We start from the raw sequence: 15283 nt of genomic DNA on the forward strand, positions 1-15283 counted from the left end.
AGTAATGAAGATGATGGACTTGCACCGGTTCATACCTCCATGTTTGGACCTGATTTGGAAGAGGGGATGGCCCTCTTTGTTGATGAAGTAATTGGGGAGGCATCAGAAGTATATGTACCAGGAAGTGAAAAGATTGTATCTTTCTTGATGATCAATTATTTCAAGCACCAATGAAGCAAGAAAACCAAGTTGCTGTAGTTGCAAGACAAACGGACATTCGTATCTGAACTTTTCCGCCGAGAATTAGTGAAATCTTAGACAAGTTGTATATTATATTGAAGGTCGCAAATCCAATAAACATAAGCAACATGCCCCTGCCGCGTTAAAGAGGGAGGGAGGGAGGCTCAGTTTTCCGGTGAGTATGGCGGTGGTGATAAAAGGGAGGGTCCAAAATTGATTTAGGGTTTCAATCAGACTGCCCTAATTCATGCGTTTTCTTAATTGGGTTGTTTAAACTTTCATGGTTGAGCTTCCTCTTATGCGGATTAAATTTATTTTATTTTATTTGTTTTTGTTGTAACTTGGGAAACTGCCATTACTATTTAAGTCTAAATAAATACTACTTTTAGTTTAAATTTCTCTAATTCTTTTTAATTCTCTTTTGGGTAACATTGTTTTTGTCTTCATCTTCAGTACATGTCCCCCCCCCCCCCCCCCCCCCCCCCAATTTTTTTTCTTTATTAGTAATGTGTCATGTGTGATTAGGTTACTGGTGGTAGCATAGGTGGATTCATAATGCAATGAGATTAAGGTGTAGGAAGATTTAGATTTGTCTTGCTGTGTATATGACTTTGGATCTTAGTTGTACTATGAACCCTTTATCTTACAAGTACTTGTTGATATTTGCTAGTGATAGTTTTCCCCCTATATGTTTCATATGTTGTGAGGTCTGTGTCGTAAGTTATCATGTGAAAGTATTAAACAAAATATTAATATTTAGAGAAAAATGGTCAAATAGGCCCCTAAACATTTTGATAAAGGTCAATTAACCCCACATACTTTTAAAAAGGTTAATTGAACACATGAACACACAATTTTGAGTCACTTGACCCCATTAATCGGTAACTTTTCCCTGAAGAACCGGTAATTGACCATGTGGCGCCACACTTTGTTTTATATTTTGAATTGCCACATAAGAATTATTAAAAAAAAAAAAATTAAAAGATGATTTAAATGATACCTACAACCCTAATTCTCACATTGACAAACTCAACTTCTTCGAAATCTTCTCTTCATCTTTCTTCGAAAATCTTATGCTTCTTCTTTCTTCTACGCCATCTGCTTCTTCTTCTTTCTTCTACGCCATCTTCTGCTTAGGCTTCTACTTTGCATTTCACCTTTGGAGATGACATCATCATGTTGGAGTGGTTCACCATTTTCGTCTCCCTCAAATGCGAGATCAAAATTTGGAATCTGCCATCAAGCAGAGGATCAATTGTATCAATTTTGGAAGAAAGGCCTGTGACCTCTAAGTGCACAGCAGGTGCTCGACAGAATGTCGAGCAGAGTAATGAAGATGATGGACTTGCACCGATCATCGAAAAAATACGCGATTTGAAAAAAAAAATTGTCCAAAACGGACAACCGAGTCAAAAGTTATGCATTCGCAAAGTTTTTAACCTAAACCCCAAAAAAAAAAAAAAAAAAAAATCGCCGGTTCGCCTATGCGGCCGCGAATGAGGCTGATTCCTGTCTTCCTCGCCGCGGCCGGGCGGCGCCTAGCGCCTATGCGCGATTTTTGCAGCACTGGCAGAGGTAGAGGTAGTCTTATCGGTAGTTGATGTATTTTTCTTTGGACGAGATGGACCTTCACTTGCCTCACGTGTTCTTTTTCTCTTTGGCCTTCCCGTCATTTTTTTAAGGAATTGGAGCAAGTATCTCCTCATTTTGTGTCCTTGGCCAGAATAGCTCTCCATTCATTGGTTGAAGTGCATGGACGTAGGTCCTTAGATATGCCTCTTTTGAATAGCACGGGTCAATGTACTCATGACGTTCCCTTCCAACGTCGAAGATGGCGCATATTGCATGTGGGCATTGTACACCATAAAGATCCCATGCCCTGCATGAACAACTTCTACATGCAAGTTTGACCTTGAATTGTTGTCTCCCTTTCTTAATTTCATAACCATCATCTCTATTGAAATCAATCTGATGCATATATTCAACAAAAATTAAATTCAGCAAAATGTCCAGCACATATTCATCTACTAAACTGAAAGTTAACTTACCTTCCACCCCATACTTTCATGTATATTTGTATCCAACTTCTTCATGATCAATGGTCCATAATTTCCAGTCCAGCTTTCCACCGATTTAATTTTTTTTGCAATCTTCCGCATCACCCCTACTCTTATGTCTTTCAACATAGGGATAACGGGCTTGACTCTTGCTTTGACCAAGGTTCTATTAAAAGCCTCACTGAGATTATTATCCACAGCATCCCACTTGACAGTTGTTCTAAAGAAAGCTTTGCACCAAAATCTTGGAGGGTACCTTCAAACAACATATTATAATTCAGATTGTGCATATTTAAAACACATCAGATTCTGGGCATATAAAACAGATGCTATAAATCAGTTTTTGTACATCTAAAGCACACTTAAAAGTCAGATTTTGCACATCTAAAACACAAGTTCTAAATTAGATTACCTTTCTAAGTCAACTTTTGTTGTAGGGTCCATCTTTCCTAAACATTTCATTTGTTCTTGAAATTCAGGTTCATTGGTAGTCTTTGCACACATCCAGAAGTGTTTTTTCAACACTTTGCCTCTATGCAACTTACTCCAATTGGCGTGCACGTGTCTTGCACAGTTACGGTGCTCAGCGTCAGGAAACAACTCTTTAATCACACGTGTTAATCCCTACAAAATATAACAAACAAAATAAGTATAATCTAAAGCTTAAATAAAGTGTTACAAGTGGTTTTGTTTAATTTATTCTTGCCCAAGAAACAAACCCCAAGAATCACTGTTTTCTATCTCTACGATCCCCCAGGCTATAGGATACATTTGGTTGTTAGCATCTCTACCAACTGCACTCAATATTTCACCTTTCAACATCCCCTTGAAAAAACATCCATCCAACCCAATTACTTTGCTACATCCTTCTAAAAACCCTTTCTTTACAGCTGCAAAACAAACATAGAATCTCTGAAAAACACAAGGACATTCAGGTGTTGTTTTATTGGTTTTTACAAAAGCATTGGTACCGGGATTAGAATTGATATATTTAGCAGCATAATCCCTTATTTTATGAAATTGGTCTTGAAAACCAACATCAACCTCTTCAATACAGCTTTGATTGCCCTCTTTACCATGCAGATTCCCACATTCAGTTTCAATTCAGATTGTATGTGTTTTTTCAATTCTGTTTGTCCAATTGAAGGGTTGTCTCTTATTTTGTCCTCATACCGCTCCTCTATCCACGATTGGCTTACTAATCTTAAGTTGTACTTTAGATTGCACCTATGCTCCGTAGTCACTGTTTTAAGTTGAAAGCACTTGAAAGTGTCATCCCATGATCCATGAGCTTGAAATGGACAAGGCTAGTCACATGCAAGGGACACACTCTATGGCTTATTCCTCACAAAGTGGATATTTCTCTTTGAGTAAACAACATAATTGATCATTGCCTTTCTAAACTGTTTTGCATCATCATATAGGGTACCAACTTCAAGCTCAACAAACTCAACATTTGGATTGTAGGAAGGGTATTTAAATAGACTTGTTGCTGCACTGGTGGTATGCTCAAATGATGCTTGTACCTATTCTTTTTTCAGATTGATAACTCACCGAGTCATCAGAGTCATAATACTGACTTTGCACATCCTTCTCACCCACATTTTCAGTGTCACCTTCTGCCCCACCCCTTCCAATGTCCTCATCATTATTTTCTGCATTTTGGCACTCAACATCAACGAAATCAGCTCCATCTTGAGGACTTCTTTCCAAATCAGAATCTCCATCTTCATTATTGCTTTCCAAATCAACTTCTTCAACATCTTCTTGAATATGTTTTGCATGCTCAGGTTCTAGTAATGGTAAATTTGGAACAACCTCTGCCTCATCTATCTCATGCTCAACATACAAGTCAATTGCACCCCAATGTTGAGCCAAGTAACTCATGTGCAATGTACTTTTATCATTATTCAACAATTGGAGGCTCTTTAAACTCTCATGTGATAGTCTAAATGATAGTGACAATATTTTACCATATCTCTCCTCCTTAATAAATTTCAATAAGTGAGGATATGATAACAAATCAGGGTCAATTGTCATTATTTCCACCTCACCACCTACATACTCCATCCTACGTTCTTGGACATAATTCCCACTATGGTGAATTCTGATTTCAACAGTGGAATACATTCTACAAAATATAGACATATTTAATAGTATTAAAAACATGGTGCCTGGATTTTACCCTACTCGAAATTTTATTACTCTGTATTTTTGTGATTTTTTGGTGATAGAAGTTTATTTTTGTACTTCTATTTCTGTATTTTTCACTTACTATTGATAATCAAACTCATTCTCCTTGCTGTAATATTTTGAAATACTTTCTTCATGCAGCTTTTGTTATAAAGAAATTGGAAAGCTAATATTACGTACAACTATGCATATTCTATTTCCCATAATACAAAAGTGGCCATGCTATATTGAGTAACAAATGAAAGCAAATAAGACAGCTGAGGATTTGGTAATTTAGACAGCCAAAGTTTCCTAATTTTCCACAGAATGAATAGAAAATTTGGGGGAAAAAGATATTTGGAACACTAGTAAAATAAGTCAGTAGCAGCATAATCCTTTAAATTGCGGAAGACTGTGGACTGTGTATGCAGTTGACACAGTTATTCTAAGAGACAAACAACAAGCATACTTTTTACATTTTTTAAACAGTTATTCTTCCCCATAAGCATACTTTTTACAGCCTTCAATTTACATATAAATCCAAACTATACTGGCAGTAAATCTAAGTGTAGGGACCATTCAATAACCTAATATATAAAATACCACAACTACACTTATTGCAATGCATTCATCAGGACCACAATACCCAAAGTGTCTCCATTATTGACAACATAATGAGACCCAATCCTTAAACAAATACAATCAAAGATAACCAAATAAGCTTTTTGAAAGCTACTGCTCATTCACCCTAAACATATAAAAAACTTTATTTTTCCATACCCATAAACAAATTTGCAGTAGCTAATGGTATGAAAAACGAAATTCCTACTGCCTAAAGAAAAAAAAAAAATCTAAACCCTAAAATCAGTGGTAGAAGAAAAAGGAAAACTACCTTCAATGGTGATGGTGGTGCGACGAGGTGGTGGAGCGCCGGACGGTGGTCGAGCTTATAGCGACGAAGTACTGCGATGGTGATGGTGGTGCGACGAGGGCGACGAGCTGCGATGACGAGAGACGACGACCGGAAAAGTTTTTGCTGGAGCGATTGCGACGCCTGGTGGTGGTGTACGATGACTGGTGCAATGACGAGCAGCTGGATTAAGGCGCCCGACGATCAACGAAGATTTTGCAATTTAGGCCATTGACGACTTCGCGATTTTGGGGCTGAAGAGCGGATGTGATAATGACTTCTGCCTTATATTTTTTATTTATTTAATTTAATTTTGTTAATTTATTCTTATGGGACAATTCAAAATATAAAACAAAGTTGACGTGGTGCCACACGGTCAATTACCGGTTCTTCAGGGAAAAGTTACTTGTTAATGGGGTCAAGTGACTCAAAATTGTGTGTTCATGTGTTTAATTGACCTTCTTAAAAGTTTTTAGGGTTAATTGACCTTTAGCGAAATGTTTAGGGACATATTTGACCATTTTCTCGAATATTTATTATGAGTTAATTCCACCATAGGTCCATTGTTTTTTATGGCAATTCCAAATTTAGTCCCAAACAATTATTTTTGCTATTTAACATCCTAGACTATTATATTTTGGACACTTATAATCAATTTTTTAATTTCTTTAAAAGTTTGCATGCATTGATAAAATTTTGATGTATAAACTTGTTTAATTGGAGCAAGTGGGATGTCAACATTGTCAATTCTTTAGAAAATGGTCATACCGTTTTAGAGTTCATGTGTAATTTTATTTAATTATTTATGATCAATAACTTTGTAGTTAGGTCGCGCATGTCTGACAATGATGTAAAAACATTTTTGTTCGATAAAAAAATAATAATACAATATTTGTAAAGTAATGTATAATTGTACCATTATAAAAATACATATAAAAAATATTAATACCATAATGATCTAAATAATTTCAATAATGCAAAAGCATAATTGAAATATTAAGTTTTGTTATAAATAATTAAAAGAAGATTAACTAAACGAAAAAAAAAAGCTTAACCTAAATTGTTTTTTTTTTTTTAATGTAAGAAAATCAAATGATTTTCAAAGTTCCCGATTTATAATCTTTGATGCTTAAATTTAAATGCAATGCATTTAGTCGGGCTAATTATTTGACTAAAGTTTATCTTAAATCTTATATTATATTTTTTTAAATACATTTTAACATATTCGTAGTATATGTTTAAGACTTATGCCAACTATAATTGGGATTGAGTTCGAACTTAAGACCTTTCTTATATAAATTATTAATAAATAAGTTAAGAATAATAAATGATTAACGGAATATTCCGTTACTAAAGTTTATACTAACGGAATTTATGGTTATTTAAGGGAAGAAAATAATATAATAGAGGGTAAATAAGGAAAATTATTTAAAATATTAAAATTAAAATAGTATGAACCATTTATTTTAAGAAATAGTTACACCAACATTTTGTTGTTCCAGTTAAGGGCCTAACATTATTGGCTCTTATTAAAATTGTATTGTAGATTGTAGATGTAGATGTAGATTAGGGGTGAAAGTAATAAAACCTCATAATTATTGGTCAAAGTGATAATATCTCCTAATTGTTGGGCATACTGGGAATACCCAAAAGAACTGGAATCGGACATTCGGAGATCTCTGTCTTGCCAACGTCTTCTTCTTCAATAGCTATACATCAAACCATTAAAACCCAATTACTGTGCTTTGGTGTCGCAACATTTTTATTGTTTTCCTCTCTAAATCTATCAAAGATTCAAAGGTATGTTTGTTTTTCTTACTATTTTGTTTATTTTTGTTTCATTTAGATTTTATACTACTTTTTGTTACGGTGTTTTTCTTTTTAATTTTTATCGGAAACGAAACACCAAAATCTTGAATTAGGCATCCCAGAAGTTTGATTTTGTTTTAAAAAAAATTTCATTTTTTGGTATTGGTGATTTCATGCTAGGGTTTGCTACAGAAATCAAACTCAGGGAATCTCGAATTGAGCATGCTATGGGTTTTTATTGGCGTCTGGTATTCTAAATTTAATGCTAGGGCTCCATAAAGAGTTCGATAAGATAAACAAATATCATGGAATCGAATTTCATAACATATGATTGCTATCATCATCATCATCATTATTTTTCTAGGTGCTGTACCTCAAACCTTTAGTTGGGGATTCCCATTTTTTAGCTTGTTTTGTAACTTATTTATCCTTTGAATGAACGGGCACATGAATGGCTTGTCCTTTGTTTCAGGAATTGTAGTTTGATTGTTTTTTGTAACTTTTCATGGCTTCCCCATCATGATGGTTGCAAAATGTTTGGTAACACCTGTATAAATTTTGTATTTCTAATCATATGCACATACATGTGATGCAATTCATAAGTTGGATAAACTAAGTTTACTATGTGAAACGCAAGTGGTGTTCTCATTTTATTCATGCAAGGAGATTGGGGACTTGCTCTTATTCTGTCATCTTTTTATCATGCTCGTGCTTGTCCTTTTCTTCTTAGATCTCTTTCAAGAAAACAGTGCTGGGAGGAATTCAAAGTTGAGCTCATGAGGATCTTAATAGCAGTAGCAAAATAATCATGAAACTGGGGGATTGTTAACTGATACTTAACAATATGCCTCTTGATGCTTCATTGCTTGGTCTCATGTTTGCAATCTGCTGCTTCAGCAATAGGAAGAAAATTTATGTTAATCTGTAGTATTCTTTAACTATAAAAACATGGGGAATAGATATGAATCTAGTTGAGTGATTTCTAGTTGGGAAAGTTCAATATTCTTCTAATTTGAATAATTCAATACATTTTATTCTTAATGCAGCTTATGGATCAGCTGGATATTGACAATGTATTGGAAATTCCAGACACCCCCAACAGACAATCTTCACAGAATAAGGACAGTGGTGGAGTGAAAAAGGAGAGAAATCTATCTGTAGGAACTCATTCACAACAGGGGAAATTTTCTAATGAACAGCCTAAGAACCAGCTAAACGTCCATGGCATTGGAACCAGGAGACTTTTCATTCGTCCTCCAAGAAGGATCAATGGTTCTGGACATTCTGGCGAATTGGACTGCCATGCAATGTCTTCAGCTTTTAGCGTACATGATTCACCTTCTTCAAGAAATGACCTTTTACTTGGAAGGAAGGATACAGGTCCCCCCAACCACAAGGGAAAACACTCTTTTTCTGCTCAATTTAGAAAAAGAGAGAACCAAATGTTGAATCCTGAATTATCTTCCTGCAAAGGTGGTTTGGTTGTAAATTCAACAGAACAAAGTAGGGTGGCTCTTGGACTGCCAGGAAGTAGCCGAGTCAATGAATTTAAAAAGGGAGCTGTATCAAGCGGTGAATTCTCTTACTTGCAAAATAGGGAAAATGCTTCAGTGTCCACAAACAAAGTTGACAAAGAAAAACAAATTGATGATCGAAGTAAAGTTGGTGTGCATATTAACCATGGAGAGAGGAAGGAATCTGCTCATGATGTGCATCACAGTAGCATGAAGGATAGTTATGCACCTGTTATTACCCTGCCTAGGGTTGTTGGGAAGAAGAGTTTGGTACGAAATGGATGTATATCTCCAATCAACATAGCGAAGGCAAAACAACCAGTTGTGAAGGATCACAATGGTCCTATAACTGTTGAACAGAATTATACCTGCAGTCCTCTGGCATCATCTGGCAGTTCAAAGAATCCAATTAATGTTAAGGATTTGGTGTCTGAAGACCATACCTCTTGCTCAGCGAAGGGCTCTCGCTACGCAAAGGGAAAAGGGGTGATGGTCCAACCTTCTATTTTATCAGAACCAAATGCAGAAAGTGCAAATGCATCACACAGGTACTTATTACAAAATTGATCAATTAAGCTTTTTTGGTCTTAGCAACACTTCTTGCTTTCATTATTATGATGATAACTTGTTTGAACCCTAGTGATATGGCCCAGAAAACTGCTGAAAATTTTATAGAGATTCATTCATTTGTCATTATTTGTTTTTTACCTTTTTTTATTATTATTTTTTTTTATAACCATTTTTTCTATCAAACCTTGTCCAAATTTGAAAGTTGGAGAGTTAGTTCTGAAGTTATGAAAAAAGTGAATATATTTCACTATTGGTACATGGGATGAAATTACATCACGGTACTTATTAAATTGGTAATCTGCATATCAGATTACATTGTGGAAGACTGTAGTTCTTAATCGTTACCAGTGAATTTATTTGCAAATTTCCATATATACGCATCTCCAGTGTACCACAAAACAGTTGTTTTTACTGTTCCCCGAGGTATTCATTTGTATTTTTGGTTGTAGATTCATCATTGTTCCAAGTTTTAACTTGCTGTTATCATCCTCAATCAATAATCTAATGGTCAAATTATTTTTATTAAATTTAAATATGTTCTTCATATAAGAATTTATTCTCATCTACCATGGTAAATTAAATTTCCATAAACTTAATTTTCTTCTAGATCAAGGCTCTTATCATGAGGTTGCTTTATTGTTGAACTTGCAGAAATATTATAGATATTGATGATGAAGTGAATGAAACCACTGGGACCAGTCAAGATACTCTCAGAAGCTTTGAAGAACCAGGTGGATGGAGGAGTACACGAAATCGAAGTCAGAACAGGTTGTTAAGAAGAGGAAACAAAAACAATTCCCAGAATCTTGGTCATTATCCTATGTCTGAGGATTTATCCTCCCGTAGGCATTCCTTTGCACAACCTTCCAGTCATATGGCAGTGCCTCTTGGGGAACAATCAGGTCATGTTGATGTTCATCATTCAGTAGTAAATTCTCTTGGTAAAAGAAAAAAACATGGATCTACCTCAATCAATCATGGTGAATGTTCTACATCAGCATTTAATGATTCAGACATCATGTTTATTGGACCATCTAAGGATGTTAGAAGTTCTAGATCAGACGTGAACCAAAACCATCGCAGAAGAGATACCTTAGTACCAACCATTGAAATTGATGGTAGCCCCCCTCAAGCAAGAAATAACAGTTCTCAAGGTTTAGCTTGCCAAAGTGATGAAGATGCTACGGCCAAACAGGTAGAAGCAGATGAAATGCTTGCACGGGAGCTTCAAGAGCAATTATACAATGAGATGCCTGCTTTTGGAGTTAGTGAGGTTTTCCCTCTTACATCTCTGTGTGTATATCAGATGCATGTAGATACATTTGTTTAGTGAATATCTCTTTCTAGTGTGCACTATTATAATGCTAAATTTCCATATTGATCATTTCCACCTTGAGACAGATTGATGAAGGTTTTGCAAGGGCTTTGCAGCACCATGCTTTCTCTGGGGAAACGAACACAGTTGTTACTGTAAGCTTGCTGTTTTTAATAATGCAAAAAGTAACACTGCTGTAATCTTATTTTTATGTTGGAATTATATGTCATGCTAAAACTGTAAGTTTTGACCTAAAAAATGTGGCATGGATATTTAGCTCGGGCAAAGGAAGTACTTTTCCTTTTTAAAATTACATAAAGTGATTGGTGGAGCATTGCTTTTAGAAATGACATGTTGAATCCTTGAAATTTTGTTACTCAAAATTCACTGAAGTATATACTCACACCTAAACCTTAACCTCCTGATGTGATATTTTCATTTTTTTTTTCTCTTTCAATTTATAGAGAAGTAGATCGGTTGCAAACTCACAAAGACGATCCCAATTGCAATCTTCAACAAATGTTTCTCGTAGAGCGTCTTTAGCTCGAGCTTCTAATTCTAACAGATTAGTGAGATTGAGGAGTCGTTTTCCTGGACGAGCTCGTACTTTGTCATCACCAAGACGAAGGAATTCAATTTTTCCTCCTAATGTGAATGTGGAAACGGTATTGTGCAGTTTTGTCATTTTCCATTTTATCCCCTATTTTTTTGAATATTCAATTTTGAGTATTTTACTTAGATATAAAGAGAGACAAAGAGATAAATAGGGAAGACCTCAAACCAAATAACAGAAAAGGAAGGACAATTGAATATACTTTTTAGAAAATTTATTCACAGATAATATATTGTAGTGAATGGGCAATGTAAAGGAGCTGGGAAGTACAAAAAGATAACATCTAAATTCTACTCCTTTATAGAGCGTAAAATCCTTGTTTCGAAAGAAACAAAGGCCTATAATGTCATTACCTCTTCATAAATTTTTTAAAAAAGGTTCTGTTTTACGAGGGAGGAAATATTTGGCAATTTTGCAAAACCTGAAGATATTGAAAACTGTGGGGATGGCGGATGCTTGTTGATATAGCTCTTGTTATATCCCATTCTTTTTCTTTGTCCTTTTTAATTATGGGGTGGGGGGAAGAGGTTCGTTGAATCTATATGATGGCAGGGATTTTTGGGAATGTGATGTTTTCTAAAAGGTGAGTAAGTGGTCAGATGTGATTCAACTGAGGCAGGTGGATGTGTGTGTGTACATTTCTTCAGGAATCTTATGAAAATGAACATCTTAAGTATTTTCCTTGTCCTTATGAAAATATGTGCTGCTGTGTGTCTATTTATATTTGTCTATTTATATTCTAATCTTAATAATCTTCTATCTGAACTGTTGTGACAAAACCATTTTTGACACAAGTATATGAAAAACGGCTGTCAACTCTGTCAGGAAAGTTTTACTATTTAAAAGCACTTTGGCCACAGTGAGTTGTAGGGAAATTAACTTTACATGGTATTTTTATTAGTTTGATAATAAAAAAAATAAATTGTTAACATTTCTTATTCCATTTATATTTAATTCAGAGAATTCAAGTTTTGGAAGCGCTAGAGGCTTTTAGCAATATGGGAGTAGTTGGTAACTTTCTTCAAACTCGACAAGACTTCAACGAGTAAGATCTCTTCTCTACGTTTTTGTTTTTGTTTTTAACTAAAAAATGATTGATATTGATTTCATTGTATATTTGTATGTGCCTCTATGAAGTAGATGATTTCAGCATAAGTTCAATACTTCAATGGGAAGATAATTTCCAAAACAAATAAGTGACACCTACAAATTACAGCAACAAGATTACTTTATAGAGATATTTAGAAAATATTATGATGGTAGAAACCCCAAGCAGCTTAATTGTGATTTTTTACTTGCTTGGTTTCTGCTTATTGTGGGTAGAGAAAAATAACAAGAAAGACACTAAATATTTGTTGTGCGTTTTTATGATTTCTAGCTTGATCATGATGTTTTTGGTTATCAAATGCTAAGATGAGGTCCATGTGATTGCATCTGTTGTTTCATAGTACATGCATGATTGTAGTGACATCATTTTGAAGCAGTGAAATGACCTATTTGAAAGCATTAGAGAAATTGTTTGTGGATTGGATAATTATGTGATTCTGTCAATTCTGTGTTTTACTCACGCGATAGGAAATTGGGAATATAGCAAGTTCCATAAAAATGTTTTTGTATTTGTTGTTGAATAAAAGCAACTAAAGTTTAGCCATTGATCTATCTTTCTGTATGAAAATTTCAGTGCTTCGTTAGCAATTTCTGTATTATTATATATACATCCAGAATACAAAAAATAAAACTATCCTTCTGATCTTTCATATTTCCTCTCCTTGCTTTAGTAACGACTATGAAATGTTATTGGCACTTGATGAAAATAATCACCAACATTCCGGTGCATCAGTGAATCTGATTAATGGTTTGCCAGAGTCTGTTGTTCAGGTAATTTTGAATTGAAGTCTTCAGATTGCCGTAATAACAGTCTTTGCTTTGAACATTTACCTTCATGTAACAGGCATTAGATTATATCTTATTGGTTTTGATATTTGTCTCTTGCAGAATGAGAATCATGGCGAACCTTGTGCAATTTGTCTTGAAACTCCAATAATAGGAGACACTATCCGCCATCTCCCTTGCTTACACAAATTTCACAAAGACGTAATAGCCTTTTTTTGCCTTTTTCAGTTTGGAGTGAAACCTTTATAAGCCTAACCGGGCCTCTAACATGTTCTTAACTCTTTGCAGTGCATTGACCCATGGCTCCAAAGAAGAAGATTGTGCCCGGTCTGCAAGTCATCCATATCTTGATCTTTATCTTGGGTATTGGAGAATGGAGATACAAGGCTTCGTGTTCCTGTAATGCCAGACGGGATGACTACGAGGTCTTACTCTTATTCTTTGGGTGAATTCTGTAGTTTTTTTTTTTTTGGCTATACTGGTGTGGGATAAATGTCTACACGCTGCACATTTATAGCAATTTTTTTTTTTTTTTTTTTTTTTTTTTTTTTTTACATTGTTTATGGAGAATATCAATTTATCATTATAGAATCAAGTAATCGGCTAACATTTTGGCACAGTTTGTTTTGAATTGCTCAACTAATAAGATTAAAGCTGTGAGCTTTTACAAAAAAGTCATAGGCGATGCCCCTATATTAGATTACAATGGAAAGTTTGGTTCAAGGAATGTTTTTAGTTAATATAACATTTTCAGTAATTTCATATAACTTTAAAAATTGGGGAGATTGGAATTTTCATAGATGTGACACAAAAATTGAGATCATAAAAAATTTGTAAGGATGTATTCAATTTAGAATTTTAATGACTTTTGTGGACTTTTTAAAATAAAAAAGTTAAAAAAGTTTATGGATGTTTTTATATAGATTTTTATAAAGTCTTATAAAGTTTTAAAAAAAGTTTATGAATGTTTTTATATAGATTTTTATAAAGTCTTATAAAGTTTTAAAAAGTTTTAACGACTCTATGAAATAATCAAAATTTATTAAAATCTATTATGAGAAAATTTCAATTTTGGTCATATGATTATAGGGGTCTTGTTAATTTTAGTCCCTGATTTTCAAAAGTGTTAATTTAGTACCTTAACTATGTAATTTTTGTCAATTTTGGTCACTCCGGTCAAATTTTGTCAGAAAATTTTAATAATTAAAATAATAAGGGTATTTTGGTCGTTTCACGCCTCTTTTCTTCTTCTCCGGCGAGCCCATCCCTTTCTCTCCCGTTTCCAGCGTCCTTTCTCCGTGTAAATCCTATCTTTAATATCATCAAGCCTCCTTTCCCCATCATCTTAGTTCATTTCATTCGTCGGAAACAGGAGAGGAGGGGATGGATTCGCCTGGGAAGAAGAAAAGAGACGTGAAATGATCAAAATACCCTCATTATTTTAAAAATTAAAATTTTTCGAGAAATTTGGTCGGAGTGACTAAAATTGACAAAAATTACATAGTAAAGGTACTAAATTGACACTTTTAAAAGTCAAGGACTGAAATTAACAAGACACCTATAGTCATAGGACCAAAATTGAAATTTCCTCAATCTATTATTTAAAAAGTCTTTAAAATTTTACAATAAGTCATGATATTGTAGAATTTTAAGGATCGACACACACAGTGATGTTGAAACGTAAGTTGTAACACAAACGATCTGTAACGCAGTTCGGGCAAACAACCCTAATCTGCGAGGCACTTCTCAATTTGAGAACTTCCTAAATCCACTAAAAGCTCAATATTTAAAGTACACTGTTTGGAACCTGAGATTACACAATAGAATGATCTTTCCTACCAGACTATTGAAACCTAAACACATGTACTACTTTCTAGGGGAATTTAGTATCCTATTCTCAAATACTCTCGTACCTCACAAGATTAATGTTGAATGCTTGCCTTCTACAATAAAGGACAACCCCTATTTATAGTAGCTACTCCTAACAAATTCGTGAATAACAAAGCTATTCCTAATCAGACTAGAACTAAAAAAACTTCAATAACAATTCCCTTTAGAACTAGTATTCTTCAATAAGTACTCCTCTTAGGCTTGGTATTCCTTTATAGAGTTGGAATTCTTTTTGCACATAACTTTGACAAAACACTTTGAGTCAACAAGGTTCATTTATGCTTTATCTTTATCTTTTTCCCCATTTTCCCTCAAAAAAAAAAAAAAAAAAAACCCTTGGAAAATAGAGGTTTTAAGCAT

The 15283-nt window shown here is 34.4% G+C and overlaps 2 protein-coding genes across 2 annotated transcripts; one reads left to right on the forward strand and one right to left on the reverse strand.

Moving 5' to 3' along the window:
• Positions 1-1857: 1857 nt before the first annotated feature.
• Positions 1858-4124, reverse strand: LOC109176417. The gene is made up of 5 exons (XM_019325848.1): positions 3792-4124; positions 2985-3149; positions 2650-2861; positions 2229-2493; positions 1858-2148 (listed from the first exon to the last, which is right to left on the reverse strand). Exons 1-5 carry the CDS (start codon positions 4122-4124, stop codon positions 1858-1860), a joined length of 1266 nt encoding a protein of 421 aa, XP_019181393.1.
• A 2822-nt stretch (positions 4125-6946) lies between these two features.
• On the forward strand, positions 6947-13652 carry LOC109176491. The gene is made up of 9 exons (XM_019325934.1): positions 6947-7111; positions 8175-9190; positions 9864-10485; positions 10614-10682; positions 10992-11192; positions 12100-12185; positions 12919-13018; positions 13136-13234; positions 13322-13652. Exons 2-9 carry the CDS (start codon positions 8178-8180, stop codon positions 13382-13384), a joined length of 2253 nt encoding a protein of 750 aa, XP_019181479.1. The 5' UTR covers positions 6947-7111; positions 8175-8177; the 3' UTR covers positions 13385-13652.
• Positions 13653-15283: the final 1631 nt, after the last annotated feature.

Source organism: Ipomoea nil, unplaced genomic scaffold (assembly GCF_001879475.1).
Source record: "Ipomoea nil cultivar Tokyo-kokei standard unplaced genomic scaffold, Asagao_1.1 scaffold0706, whole genome shotgun sequence".
Taxonomy (NCBI): domain Eukaryota; kingdom Viridiplantae; phylum Streptophyta; class Magnoliopsida; order Solanales; family Convolvulaceae; genus Ipomoea; species Ipomoea nil.